Source organism: Cheilinus undulatus, linkage group 7 (assembly GCF_018320785.1).
Source record: "Cheilinus undulatus linkage group 7, ASM1832078v1, whole genome shotgun sequence".
NCBI classification, from domain to species: Eukaryota; Metazoa; Chordata; class Actinopteri; order Labriformes; family Labridae; genus Cheilinus; species Cheilinus undulatus.
Window position 1 is genome coordinate 28,127,466 of NC_054871.1, and position 15,485 is coordinate 28,142,950.

Sequence of the window (15,485 nt, forward strand, 5' to 3'; positions counted from 1 at the left end):
GTCCTGTTGATTAAACCAGGTCTGTTCTATGCAAACTGCATTTGTAGTGCAAAAATGACAGCACAAAATTGGATTTGATGTTTAGTTGCATTTCATCATTTCATCTTAAATTACAATAGAAACATTCATTATGTACAGGAATGTCATTCTAGTCAGTGGTAGCCTTGCCTTATAAAACTTGATTGTAAACACCAGAATGCCTCTAAGGTTGTTGTGAATATCGTTTAGATTTGAAAAAAAAAAAAATCAAATGAAAAAAGACAAACAGGACTGATTAATTTATGGGGCAAATGATAATATATTTCTGGAATATACTTGCTCATAAATAGTTTTGAAAATATTTCCTCCACCATTAAAAAAACATTGAAATTGACTCCTAGTCATCCTACTGAATCCCAAACCTTACACTAATGAATAAATAAGCAGGGGTCTAATTGCAACACTTGAGACACCATCTGGGTTCTACTCTTTAGACTTGGTGTTGTTGGGACACAGCCCTTCAAATAACCTCATCTCCAACACAATCAGAGGAGACCCTTTGCTGTCATGCCAGTTATTGCAATAATGTTTTCATTTACAGATTATTATATAACAGGATTGTGATGTCCAAGACCTTCTACAAGTGGTAATAGTCAAGCAGGGCTGATACAGGAGCAGTAGTGGATGTTCATAAAGCAGGAGAAGTTGGTGGTCGCCATTCAGAGCTTCTTCACTCACTAAAGATGCAACAGGCGGACAAGCTCGCAGTCCTTTGCAGCTCTGCCTGAATGGCCTGTTTGTTCAGGCTCAAGTACTGTTGGAGTCTATCCCACACACCAGGAGGAGAAAAGGAGGGCGTCTGCCTTTCTAAAAGACACATTCATCTGTCCTCTTAAAACGGGACAATTTTTGTAAAAGATGCCATTTACTGTATATAAATGTAAAGAATATATCCCGTTGTAAATTAGATTTTCTTTGACTGGAGACTTTCCTTAACCAGCAGCTCTGTGAATTTTTTTCATTACACAAACAACAAATGAGAGTGGAAATAAAATATGTAGCTTTTTTTGCAAATTTGTGTCAAAATTTCAAAATATTAAAATATTCAAAATAAAAGTTGTATTCACTCTGAGAAACTCAATGAACAAAAGCCTTTCATTGTTTAACAGTGAAACGAATACACATAAATTTAAATCTAATTCGGTGATAGTGGTTTGATCCAAAAATATCATAAATTCATACAGTTTCAGTAATACCTGATGATGATGTCAACATATAAAATGTATCATCCCTCATCTACTCAAGTTTCTTTATCTATGTTCTCTAATTTGTAGCTGATTGTAAGAACTAGTAGAACTTTAACACCAGGAGGCACAGGAAAATATCTGTAATTCTGTGGGGGTAGCTGGGTCTCTGGCTAAATCAGATCCAAGCCTACTACTATGGACTGGGGTTATTTTTTATCCTGGGCTGGAAGTTGAGGTAATTTTCATTTTACAATAGAAAATGTAGCCTTGTTTTCTACCTTAGTGGGCCCCTTATGGGTGGCCATGGTGCTAGAAATACCAGCCTGCAAAAGCAATGCTTCATAGATATAGGCACATTTCTCAACTTGTCGCTCTTTGATAAAAAAAAAAAAAAAAAAAAAAAAAGGGAGAGGAGTTCATCATAATTGTACTCTGGAGGAAGGCTCATTAAACTCACCCATCACATTCAGAGTCACACAGAGCAGCAGTCCCGTATAAGGGCAGCCCACACAAACAAAACAAGCACCCCTCTACTTCTACTTTCCTAAGGAAAAATAAACACACACAACAAAAAATATAATCATCCATCTGAATGGGCGAGGCTGGGCTTGGTTGTGCTAAGAGTTGTATTGTGGGACTGCAGAAACAGAAAGCTGTCTCAGCTCCAGTGTGCCCTCCCATGTCCGTTACGGGCTGGAGGGAGCATGGGTGCCGTTCTCGCCCACAGTCTTGGCTTTGAGCAGAGCAGCCTGAATACGAAAGTGTGTCCGAGACTCCATTGAGTAGTTCTTGTAGTTTTGCCTGAAACCCAACAAAAAACAGTGATTTAGTTTTGTGTAGCATTTTGTGTTGAAATGTTAATTTACATATTTAATTCACACAGACTTACTTTGCTGCTTCAAGCAGTTTGATAGCTTCATCTTTTCTGCCTTGCTCCAGACACAGCAGGCCATGCTCTAGCAGGGCATTAGGAACCAGGTAATGGTCAAACTTGATCTGAGTCTCACTGCACAGAATGGCAAAAACAGCTTGGATGCTTAGTATGGACAACACGGTATAAGTAATAACTATAATTCAACTAATAGTTAATCAGAGAAAGCTTAATAAATATCATAAGCCTAATGAAGCAGGTAGATTGCATTCTGTTTTTTCTGCATCAGTTTTATAAAGAGATAGCAGAGGCTTACTTGCAGAGGACCAGAGTAAAGTAATGTTCAGCTTCTTCTTGGTGCCCCAGGTGTTTGAGACACAGTCCCTTCAAGAGGCTCAGCAGACATTGATCATCTATGGAGAACTCAGTCCCTGACAAGCACACAGATGAGTGAGGACCAAACAAATTACAAAAAATACAATAATTTATAATGGCTATGTGATATATATCTACACAAACACTGACTGACTTGCTTACAGTAATTCTTCTTGTGCAAAACGTATGTCATTTGTGGCTTATATTTTGTATGTGCTTTAATATTTGCTACTGTTCTACTCTGTGTACTTGCTGTATCATAAATCTACGAGAGTACAGCCCTCTAGAATAAATGCAACTGGCTTAATAATATCTATCAATGTGTGCAAAAATATTAGCCATTAAACCATCCTCTTGCCAAAAACACAATTTTTAGATAATTTTGCTTACTGCTCTCAAGATTAGCCTGGGCCTCGTCTAGTGTTTTCAGCATCCCCTCAGTCAGGTCTCTTTGCTTGCCTATGACTGTGTAACCGTTCCAGATGTACATCATCTCCTAGAGAACACAAATGCATACAAATATAAAAATAAGTTATATTTTGTTAAACAGAACAGAAAGGCTGAAAACCCATCTAATCATTCTCACCTTCCAAGCTTACAGAGAACCTAAAGTCCACCACAAGAGTAAAAGTCCCTTACAGTTTAGTAGGATTATCTCTTAAACTTATCACAATGCTACATCCCTTTTCCAGACTTTAAAATGGGGAGTTAGAATTCAGCTTTATGCAGCCTTCAACAGGACAGATTGAAATGTACATCCTAATCGGTCAAATCAGTGCACACAAATGTCAGCCAACTGCCCTACATGGTTAATGTGCAGCTTTCAGATCTAGTGCCGGTATGCTATAACATTTTAATAGTGTTTTTGGTCAAGTAACTTAAAAAAACATAACAGGGCAAATTCAGCTACATGTACAGCAGTGCAATATGTCAAATACTGTAATCCAGTACTGACCAGAGGAGGAGCAGGAAGAGGAATGGGGCTTTCTGCAAGGTAGCGGCGGGCTTTTCTGATAGCAAACTTCTCTGTTGGTAAAGATTTGCCTGCAATTTTCTGCTTCAGCCCAGGAACCTGCCTGAAATATAATGCAGTACAAAAAAAATTTATATCAGTAGTCATTATATATCAGACAGTATTAAAACACACTCAAATGTTCATTTATTGGAGCTTTTTTCATATTATACTCCTGATAGACGTGGCATTGCTTATGATAGCTACTATTCTTTCAAAGTTATTACTATGAGCAAAGGTGATTTACAGTCATAGTGAATCATGCCTCTTTCAGTAAAGCCACAGCTCTGACTTCATACCTGAACAGAGTGATCGCAGTCTCCCCGAATGTTAGGCAATCATCTGCAGTCAGCATGCTGAGGTAGGCTGCTTTCATATACGCATAGGTCGCCTGAGGGAGGAAAAAATGTGGTTACTACTGCAGTCCCATCTTTCCTTTCTAAATGAGATGAGGAAAGAAAAAAATACAACCTGGTTGAGCTTGGAGAGGCAGAGCAAGGCTACAGAACTCAGATATGGCTTCAAAACTTGTTTTATTTTTAGCCACTGCTTAGTGCTGATTAAGCTTCCAATTGTTTTTCTTTTGTGCTTAGTGTTTACATGTGGGTTGTTGTTTGTTTTTATTGCTCTCTTTATTCACTAACACTACAGTGGAGGCAGCTAAATATTTGCAGTATGTGGAGTCCAAGACAAATTTCCCGAAGAGATTTCAGGTCACCCAAAAGGTGGAAAAAGTTCAAGCACTTTGGGACCCATTGTCATGGAAGGGCAAATGGAGGTTAGCAATGGCATGGCCCATCCAAAATGTAAGCCATCGTGGGCTTTTATTTTAAAGATAAATACCCATTATCACTCATTAAAGCAGCAGACAAAAATCACATTTTATTTATTGTTGCCTGTTTCATAATATAAACTCTATTATTTTGAAATGCTACAAGCCTTTATTTTTGTATCACTAATGATGTGGGTGGGCCTGTTGGTTTAGGACAGGAATGTCAATGTGTCAAGACGTGCAATAGTTTTTTTTCTGTCCACTCCAGAGCTGACTGGAGCAAGGCCCAGGATGTAAATGTTAACCAGGGGGCTAGCACTAATACCATGATTCATTGTGCATGTGCTGATATTATTAAATGGCATCTAGGGAGAGCCCATTACTGTGCCTCTCAACGGCCCAGCCATTTCTGTGGACAGGCCTGGGGCCTTTCAGAAACTATTCCCTTGTAATTCCCACTCCGGTACAGCGTGAACTAAGTCTAACATTACAAATGAAGGACTCTTGGTTAAGCTGGAGGGTTTAAATACAGCAGAAGCCTTTGGACTGAACTTCCCTCACTAACACAGTAACCAGAACTTTATGTAGCATGATTTCATTTCACTAAAATAACATGTTGTCCAAATGAATAACATTAGGAAGAGTCATTAAAATCACTCCATAATGAAAGACATGCGTACATTTTTGATGGCATTTTTTAAAATTTCGTAATTTCAATCTGATTTTTATAAGATGATTTGTTTATCCAGCCCCTGTGAACAGAAAACACTACACAAAATTAAATGCATAAACCCATGTCAAGATTTGAAGGTTAGGTCATGATAGTAATGTTAAGTTTTTATTTTAAATCTGTATCAGGCTGCTATTTGTAACTCATGTTAAAGTTCATGCAGGTGATATCCTGGAACTTTAATCTTCAGCATGTATCCCATGTTGAATAATAAAAGATGTTTCACCAGTTCAGAAAGTCAGCGTCAGTGCTGCCCCACTCTCACTCTGCTTACATTAGGAAACACCCTGTAAATCTGTCAGTTTGAAAACAAATGCTGACTCATCACTGACTAATTCATGCTTGTGATTCTGAAGAAAAGCATCCAGCCCAATTTAGTTTTCCTCATTATTTGGTCAGGGGGTATTCAGATCCCTGTCTGCTGTAGCTTACCTTGGACCAGGAGTTCTCCTTGCTGAGAAGGTCAGCGTAGAAGTAGGCCATCTTCCAGTGCCTTTTATATGTGAAGCACCACATGAGCTCCCAGTAACACATGTGGTGAAACTGTTTCCACTGCTGCTGAGCCTCGCAGCACTCCTCGAACCGCTTAATAGCCTGGAAACACAAAAACCAAACACAGTCAATGGCACCCTCTTTAACATAATCACTGTGTGTCATAACGTGTCGCTGGTGGTTACTTCTTCTATTGAGTTTTTTAAATTATAATAAACCAATTTCAAACTTAATTTCAAAAAACCCTGATATTTTTATTTCATTTAATTTGCATTTATTTTTATTTTCTTTTTTATTTTAATATGATTAAGTTTTAGATTTGTTATTACAAAATGTTGGAAATGTATTTAATGTCTTAATTTCTTAAATTCATTTGTAATTTTCATTTCATTTTGTGTGATATTTTAATTTATGTTTGAATCTTTATTTTATTTATTTTAAATTTTATTTATCATGTTTTGTGAATTTATTTCTCATAAAGTTTTTTTAAAGTTCTTTGATTTAGTTTTTTTTTTTAGTTTTTTCCCCTCCCATTTTTTAATACATTTAATTGGTCCCATGTCTTTCTGTAAAAAATTTATAATTATCACAATTATCACTAAATGCACTTGTGATATATACATATATATGTGTGTGTGTGTGTGTGTGTGTGTGTGTGTGTGTAAAAGTAAAAGATGGACATTATTAAACTGTCTTTGCAAGTCAAATCATATACCATCAAAAGTGAAGCCAATGTGAAGTATTTGTGAAAAATAATCACAGTTGAAAATATTATCATGTGATATTTAAATATATGTGCTCACATTTGGAATGGCTTTTTAAGTAAAATTTTGTAAATACACAGAGCAGAGCTTAAAGGGCATTTGTGCTAATTTTGTGGGAGTGATATTTATGCTGATAGAAAAAGTCAATATAAGCATGAAATTATTTTGTTTGTGCAACATTGTTTGCCAAAGCTCTGCTCTCCTGTTCACTTGAGCCGACTGTGTCTACATGAACCAGGATGCACTGTGCCAAAGCAGCCAAAGCCTTAGAGCTGCTTCAATGCATTTCATCTGTTGTGTACTTTAGCTTATATAACTAAGGTAGAAGTTAAAAAAACACTACTTTTATTTCCAACATCCTTTTTTTGCTTGTCTTTTGTGTGTGTGTGTGTGTGTGTGTGTGTGTGTGTGGGGGTGGGTTGGGGTGTGTGTGGGGGTGTGTATGTGTGTGTTTGGCAACTAATTGCAGTAGAATGCATGTCAATATGAAAATCGAAACTGAATTGAGATTTCCAGATATTTATTTATGTCAGGGGCTTAAATGGTTATAAATCCATATAATATGCATTCATTGGATAGGATAAGACAAAAGCGGATATTGCCAAAATTTCTCTATGAAGTGTTCTATCTTTTATTTTTCAGGTCAACACAATGATAGGCACTCACAGCATCCAGGTTTCCTTTGATCTCCTCGATTCGACCAGCGAAAAACAAGAAGATGGATCCCTGAAAGAAATAAAGAGGCCACTGTATCTTCTGAATGCTTCTGACCATGAACAGAATTCTTAAAGGCTGAATATAAGGCTATGGTCCTTATTATATTAACATAGCTGAATTAACTAAATATACATCTTTAGACATCAAAACAAACAAAAAAAACAGAGTCACACTTAAGGTGCTATTGTTGTGCAATGCACTCTGTGTAGTGATGCCAAGTGATGTCTCACCTCAGTCACAGTAATGTCTATCTTAATGTCCTCTTTACTAAAGCTGAACTTGAGTGAAAATTCCAGATGCTTTAAAGGTGTAACCCCAAAGGAAAAACTGTTTGGCATCACTGTCAAGAGTGCTAAAGCAATGGCCTCACACAGACGTTTATCTAATGAAGCAAGGGTCATAGTATGCAGAGTTCCTTTAAAAAACACAGTGTTAACATCACCAACCTTGGGATATTTTTTGAGATATGGCTGAAGAAGCTTCTCTGCATCTTCAACGTCTCCTTCTCCTGTGCCTGTGAGAGGAAAAAATAGTTAAGCACACCAGGTTTTGTGCTTTACTGAGGCAGCTTGTGGGTCTGTGTGAGTCTATGTTTGTATTAGCTCACCCAGTATGAAGCTCATGAAGGTGTGATAACACAGCAGCAGCATGTTGCAGAGGAAGGACCTGAACGTGCTTTCTGCTGAGCCCTCCTGAAGCTGCTGTAGACCAAACTCCTGCAAAACAATAAATATACACACAAACATGACACTCTAGCTGAAAGACTCTTTGGTACATTTTCTGAGCATTAAAAAACAGGCAATTGTTACAGTTTAAGTAATTTTTTGATGTGTTAGATGACCAGGAGTATCTATGTATTTTACCAGACTTGTAAGGCTTTTGTGTAAACTTGCAAGAGCAAGAAAGCTCACCTCCTGACTTTTAAAACTCCAGAATTTAATAAATAAGAATCATCTGTGTATAATAAAATTAAATTTAACTTGATTTACATCACATTTTAAAAAACTATATTACCAGCTTCACTAATGAATATCTTCATCATGAATTTTATTTATTCAATCATTCGTTTTAGTGATCAAAGCATTGTCTTAGTCATTCTCATATCAAGTTTCACCTAAGTTGTTAGGTTCAGTACAGTCAACAGTGTAATTCATGGGTTTCACTACAAATCACAGATAATATTGTCCCTGAACTAGTCAGCATCAAAGAACCATAACTTTACAGTGTGGCTGGGCAATATCAACTTTTAAGACTAACTGATTTGCTTTTCAAATGACATCTATGGTAAGGCAATATTAATTAAAATCAATATCAATGTTAATTTCAAAATAAAACAGATGTCAGGCTTTTTCCAACTGTTGCCATGTATTTGTGCAGTTTTGATAGTGCTTTCTCTCTCTCTCTTTGGCTAAAAATATTACTGAAGATCACTAAGTTTCTGTTCTATTTCATACCACTGATCATTAAAATAATGGTGATTCTATCAGTAAAAAAACACACTATATTTTAAGAGTTTAAAAAACATTGACAACCTCAATACAGGATATTATTGTCAATATTTTAGAACAATTCTAGACAGCGTGTAGGACTCTGCCTTCAACATTTGATGATAAAAACTGTAAACGGCTAAATATTGGGTGTACTGGACTTCAAACACATATCATTTATAGCGTTTTAAGTCACACACACATTGAAATGCCCCCTTGTGGGCAAAAAAGGCCCTACTGCACTGCAGAGAAGTTAATGGTCTTGGTTTTCAGTGTTATCTTCATTTTCTTTTAATAACAGACAGTTGATCTTTAACTGAATGCACTGACTGATGTGGAGACAAGGCCAGGTTATACTTCCACGAACCCCATCAGAGAGGGAAAACCCAGAGTGGACAAACAGCAGATTAATGATGTTAGATGCTTTTCTGTTCCTTTAGGGGACAATACACAAACACAGAGCAGACTTCTCTTCATCGTGCCATTTAAATACTGTGTTAATTTGGGCAAAATATGACTGTCTTTAACAAACCTTAGAGTGCTAGAACACTGACTGACTGCCGACAGTGACAGCTAATGTTAGCTATTAGCTAACTGCTAGCTGCTTTGATAGAGAGGAATTTCTTGCCCCTCACTTCCCAAACAGCAGCATTATTGCCCTAAATACATCACAAATACATAAAACAGTCAATGGGTCAATAGCACAACATGCGTATTTTTGAGTTTAAATCTATTATTTCCTTTTGAAAAAAGTTCATGGCAAATATCACTTTGTTCTATAAAACCTTCTTTGTTTGAATGCATTTTCAGTTTATTCAAACAATATGATTAATGTCATATTTTTCATCTCAAACCCTAAAAATGTTGGGTGGTGCAACCATCCAAGTACATGAACAGATTACTGACATGTTAAAAATGTTGTTTTAATTGAGAGAAACTCAGGAGACAATAATTTGGCATACGTTTATGGTTGATATCTTATAAACAAGCAAATGTGATTAAAAATTATCAATATAAAAATAGTAAGGGTATCAAAAAACTTTTGTCCTGGAATGTGCAAGAACTTAAATGTCAGATTGGAGCAACTGTTAACATGGGACTTTTACTTTAAAGTGAAGTGATGAATACAGATTTTCACATAATTTAACATTTAATTAATTCCAGCTGACACTCATTGCAGAGTAAAGTGGTTTGTCGATCCTTTTCATGTAAAGATAAATATTTCTTTTCAGTTACAGGTGGGCAGGTACACCACAGCAAAATTTCATTTACCAAAAAATGTTTTTAAAATACATGTATCCACTTTCTAACAAGAATAAAATTGTGTCAAGGTATTTGCCTGTTTAATTTGAAATCAGTTGCAAGTGTCAAATGCCTTATATGTCACTGACCCTTATACTTTTGTAGACTTTAATCCCGGTTGTGGCTTCAGGGAGAAGATTTCTCCACTACTGTATATAACGCTAAGTTCTGGCTGAAACTCTGTTTTTGATTGTTATAAATAATGTCCTGGGGGTTATATAAAGGGTCCAACTTGACAAAGGTTGGGTGGGTGGTGATGCAAACATGCTTTGTTTTGAGGAGATGGAGAATTCAAAATGCTTGGTGTCACAGCTCCATGCAGCATTCAATGATAGCTCTGAACATCCTAAGCACTTTTTTACCCTCCAGGCCTGGTCATGGGACTATAACAATCATTTGATTTATACTGGAGCAATATCAAAGGTTATCATTCTGGTATTGTGACACTACTTCACATGGCACAGAACAATCTATTTCCCATTAGAAATCAGTGTAAACAGAGTGTGTCAAACATTACTGGCTCTTATTCACCCAGAGCACTCACCTTATTACCAGAGAAACCCACAAACTCCAGCAGCTTGAGCGTCCGTGTAGGCAACATGGAAATCATCTGCAGAAAGTAAAGAATAAAGGAACTGTGAGACTGACAGCAAGATATGTCAGGATTTGTTTTCTTTTGATAAAGAGGGGAGATTCCTGAATTTTATACAATCGTCATGGGTAACACCTCAACTATAGCGGTTTCAAGAAAAAAATGTTTGGTTCATATAGATGAAAAAGTATGACAGGACTTATTTATACTTATTTACACATTTTTTGTAATTGCTGATGACAAGATGAGAGCACATAAAGACAAAAAGCTCAGAGCTCTTCAGCATGAACCAAGGTTGTTATAGTTAACTACAACTAACTACGTAACTAAAACTAAAATTCAATAATCATTTTAGTTAACTGAAATCAAATAAAAACTAAGCTTTACCAAAAAAACGAACACTAACTAAAAATTGTCGTATTTCTGAAAGGTGCACCCTAAATAAAGTTTCAATACTCACTCACAACACTATTTTCTTGGTCTTTCTCTCACAGAAAAACTGTGATATTATAACTTCTCTTGGGATCAGTACAGTGCAAAATATAAGATGGATAGTTTTAGAGTTATGTGAAATGTTATCATTAGAAGTGGATCAGACTGGGCTGCATGCAAACTGGATATTTGTGCCCTATGATACTCCAACAATAATAGAAAGAAAACAGAAGAAGTAAAGTAAAACAAAAAATCAATCTCAGTTAATAGAGCTAATAACACACTGCTTATAAAATAAAAGCTATTTTTACTCTGCTCTGACAGGGTTTTTAGTCATATTCCTACATTTTGGTGCTTCTTTTATGCTTTATAAAAACTGTCAGTATTTTATTAATTTGCTTCTTTGTAGAAATCCTTTTGTTCCTTAAATCTAATGTTGTATAAAATGTATTTTTTGTGTTTTTATGTTAACAAATACATTCATTCAGCCTTCTACTCACTAGATTGAAAGCTCCTACTCCCAGTTTAACACCACCTTCGAAATGGCCATGGTTGTCTCCATGAATGTATCCAGAGGACTGGAGGACTGTATGAAGCTCTCTGTGGAATAAAGAGAAAGAAAGCTGATGAATAAAGGGTTTAAATGCCATGGAAGGAGGATAGGAAAAACTGTGAATTATACCTAGAAAAAAAAATTACAAGATTTTGTTTCTCACTTGTATGTCTGGTAGCTGTTCCTCACTTTGATTCCTCCTCTGATAAAACTGATCATGTTTTCATCCTGGACAGAAAGAGGAAAATAAAGCTGGAAATCAGTTTTTATAAATCTATATTTGATAATAAAAATGATGAAAATCTATGAGAGATTCAGCTGCATGCACCACTTCTGACCTGTAGGAAGGTGAGTGCTGCCCTCTGCAGGAGACATTCGGCAAAGCACACCTCCGCATGGAGTTCCTCTGAAACAAAAATGATTTCATACGTAAGTCATGAATATGAAATCTAAAGCATGTACATAATGTAATACATATGCAAAAACATATAAATGTGATACTGTATTCACCAACAGAACACAGACAAACAGCAGCAAAAACAGTGGTCAGGACTTCAAACATGACTCCCACAGGCATTCGAGTTTTTACTAATGCAACATAAGACTGAAACTATTCTTGACAGTTTGAAACCTGCAGCATTACATAACATTCATTTCACTCATCTTGTCAGTATAAAGCTTTACTGACCTTCTGTGAAGTTTTTGGAGAAGGAGGACTTCTTGCGATGCCTGCGTGAAAAACCACAAAGCCATTTATTTGATCGTAATTAACAACAATAATAATGATATGACATGGAGAATCAGCGTTCAGTTACTATGCTCCATATATCTGGAACAAACTCCCAGAAAACATTAGGTCTGCTGAGAGTCTGAGTTCTTTTAAATCAACGTTGAAGACACACCTGTTCACTGCTGCCTTTGACTAAAAACTTTATCACTTTTCAAATTTTCTATTTTCGCTCAAACTCTGCACTGTAAATTTTATATGTGTGTTTTTATCTTTTTTTGGGTTTTATGTGCCGTTTTCATCACCTCTTACAATCTTCTTTTAAATTGTTTTAAGTTAAGAGCTTGGAGCTCAGATAAAGATCCTGTATTGGCCAGAAACGTGAAACTGTCTGGGACAGAATCCGGTCTCCAGACCAAGGTTGAGAGGAACCCAGGTTTTTTATCTTTTGTAGATCTTATTTGCTGTTTTTAATCACCTTTTACATGTTTCATTTAAAATTTTTCCATTGTGTTTCTTTTTTTCTCTTTGTCAATGTATTTTAATGTCCTGTGTGAAGCACGTTGAATTGCCTTGTTGCTGAACTGTGCTATACAAATAAACTTGCCTTGCCTTGCCTTGATAATTTAGAAAAATAATCATAGCTACAAAAGAGGAAGAACTGCAGATGGCCTAGCGCAGCTTTTTCCAAACATCAGTATGCTGTGGCCCAATTTCACAAATCTTCTGGGACACACCAAAACCAAAACAAATTTGTCATATTTTTGTCTCATAAACAGATCATTTCAATGCAAATGCTCTGCTTTCAGGTACATTAACATTAGTCAGAAAATATTTGTGGGATCAAAAAGTAAAATTAATGAGCCACTGCTATTAATTTAATTTTAATCAGGCATTATAAATAATATTAGGAGTATAAAGAAGTACAAAAGAGCGCAAAATAAAATATGAATAAAAATAATAAAGATACCACCATTCATAGACAGTATAGAAAGTCATAAATCGTATAATTGTGGGATATATGTATCCTTTTAAAAACAAAGCAAAAAAGCACAGAAATGGAACAAAAAAATCTTAAAAGCCTGCACAAAAGTGGCTTAAAGAGTTGGAAATAAGATATAATATATTTTTAACAAATATTAGTAACTTCTTGTATTTGGCAGTTAACAGGAAGTTTGTAACACTGAAAATAGGCAAGATTGTGTCTCAGCTAAAGTTGTCCGAAATTGCGATATTTTTATTCTTTTCCAAACCATACTGTTAATAACAATACAATCTGTTGTTTAGAGGATTGATAGCATTAAAAAGTATCTGTAGTAGTTTGTCTGTGGGTTCCATCCACCTGTGATTGCCCATGTGGACTTTAAGTGAGATCAATCTTAGGTTTGGATGGGGCCTATCTGGCTGGTTGAGACTGTGGGCAAACCCTTGCATAGTGATATACAGTGATTGAACCACACCACTGGCAAGGTTTCAACATTATGTAATTCAGTGAGTGGGATTTTGCCTGCATTTTTTGTGATTAAAAACAAAAAACTATTCCATACCAGGAGCCTAGGATTATCTTCTTTTTTGCTGTTTTTGTTGCTGTTATTTCAAACAGATATTGATGTTGTAATTATTTCACTAGTATCATATCAAAGTTTAAAATTCTGGTATCATGACAGTCCTGATCTCAGCAGCTCTGTTATCCTGCCCCTTTTCTGCTTCTCTTGTTTCTATAGAAATGAGTGACTCAGCCTTTTTTTAATAGAGACAGGATGCTGAGAGGCTGACGTTACATTATGGTGCTGAGTGTGCGCTCAGTTCTCCACCAGCCAGTCACAACACTGAAAGCCAAAAGAGCAGTCCAAACAGCCTGATCTGTGGAAGTCCAGAGAGAAGGTGTGTCTACAGCTCATTAGGCTGAGTCATGACAGATTGTCACAGTGGCTCCAGGACAAACCTTCACACACTGTTATGAAATTCCCTCAGCCAGTGAGTTTGGATGATCCCAGCATGCACTGTGGTTTTGGTGTGGTGTTCCTGATAGGAGTCGGTGTTCAGAAAATGCAATATTATGTGTCGTGTATCTCTGAATGTCTAATGTGATGTTCTCATTGACCTCTTATCTAACACTTTTGGACTATTTAACAAAAAATATCAAGAGAAAAAAAATTATTTAGATGACAAAAGAGAAGCTTTACAGTTTTATCAGCCATTTGCTGGGCTTTTTATTTCACATTATTGTGGGAAAGTCTTACCGCTGGCAGATAGCCTGAGCCTCCTTCATGGTGTTTCCTGCAGCCAGAATATGTTGAGGATCAAAAGTCATCATGGCCTGCATCTCCAGGATGGTGGCGTAAGTCAGAGCGTGGTACATGCTGTCTTTGGTTCTGTGAAAAACAAAAAAAAAACGAACACCTATTTGTTCCAGTAATGATCATATATTGATCACCTTTTCACTACTGATGCTGTAAATTCAGCTGTCCTGGTGCTTTTAGATCTGATTGCTATATTTGACACAGTTGATCACCAGATTCTTATATCTCATATTGAATCATGTGCTGATAGGTACTGTCCTGAAATAGTCTTAGTCACAACTGTCAGAAAGGACTCTCTCCATCAGTCTTGGTCAGTATTCTTCTGCTGTGATCCTGGTGGGGTCAGAAATCAGTGTTCAGTAAATCTGAACTCCTGAGGGTGTGTTATTGGTCCATTAGTCTCCTACAGTCACCCTGTTGGAAACCCTGGTGTACAGTTCCTTTAAATTTGACCAACAGATCAGCTTGGTGGTCAAGACCAGCTTCTTTCAGCTGAGACTGTTAGGAAGATTAAAGCCCTACCTTCCTTGGAATGACTGAGAGGGTAATCAGCATTTTTATTACCTCTTACTTGAATTACTGTAATTCCTTAGATGTTGGTGTGGATGTTCATGGCCAAAAATGCACCATTAAAACGAATCAAAACTGCAACTATTGCAGTAAAAACAAAAAAAGCAGACAGACATTTTGTGATATTAGGCATTCATTCAGTAGTCAGTGCTTCAAAGTCACAGTTTTTCTTGTTTGACACCAAATTTCTGCCATTTTTCTATATTTATCATGAATGGAAAATGCATGTTTTTCCTGGTCCCCTGTAGGGGCACTATTGTAACAATCTATTAAAGTCTTAAAATAATCTTTTAAAAATGCATAAAATCAAATTTGTTGCTCAATATTAACATATACAAAGCAGCTATGATCCCCTTCAAGAAAATCCAATTTGCACGTAGCTATGAAAAATGTTTTCTTTTAATTTTTATAAAAATCTGTTTTTTTTTTTGTTTTTTTTTTACACTTAAACTGGCACGCCAGCTGGATTTGCTTCACACATCCATCTGGGAAAGCAATAAATACAAGCAGACTGATTTATATACAGTGCATTTACAAAGTATTAAGACCCCCTTAACTTT

General features: G+C 36.3%; 1 protein-coding gene across 2 annotated transcripts in view; it reads right to left on the reverse strand.

The window, feature by feature from the left end:
• Positions 1-130: 130 nt before the first annotated feature.
• Positions 131-15,485, reverse strand: part of ttc39a (tetratricopeptide repeat domain 39A) — a 42,949-nt gene continuing 27,594 nt past the window's right edge. The window contains exons 6-21 of one of the 2 annotated variants that reach the window (XM_041790596.1): positions 14,296-14,427; positions 12,014-12,054; positions 11,664-11,731; positions 11,489-11,553; positions 11,273-11,372; positions 10,293-10,358; positions 7,567-7,675; positions 7,406-7,473; positions 6,909-6,968; positions 5,419-5,580; positions 3,784-3,875; positions 3,428-3,548; positions 2,863-2,968; positions 2,414-2,528; positions 2,116-2,232; positions 131-2,027 (exon numbers count right to left, since the gene is read on the reverse strand). In XM_041790596.1, the coding sequence (XP_041646530.1) occupies positions 1,913-2,027; positions 2,116-2,232; positions 2,414-2,528; positions 2,863-2,968; positions 3,428-3,548; positions 3,784-3,875; positions 5,419-5,580; positions 6,909-6,968; positions 7,406-7,473; positions 7,567-7,675; positions 10,293-10,358; positions 11,273-11,372; positions 11,489-11,553; positions 11,664-11,731; positions 12,014-12,054; positions 14,296-14,427 (1,537 nt within the window). In that variant the 3' untranslated portion in view covers positions 131-1,912. The remainder of the gene's footprint in view (positions 2,028-2,115; positions 2,233-2,413; positions 2,529-2,862; positions 2,969-3,427; positions 3,549-3,783; positions 3,876-5,418; positions 5,581-6,908; positions 6,969-7,405; positions 7,474-7,566; positions 7,676-10,292; positions 10,359-11,272; positions 11,373-11,488; positions 11,554-11,663; positions 11,732-12,013; positions 12,055-14,295; positions 14,428-15,485) is intronic. The other variant, XM_041790597.1, reaches the window with a different exon arrangement.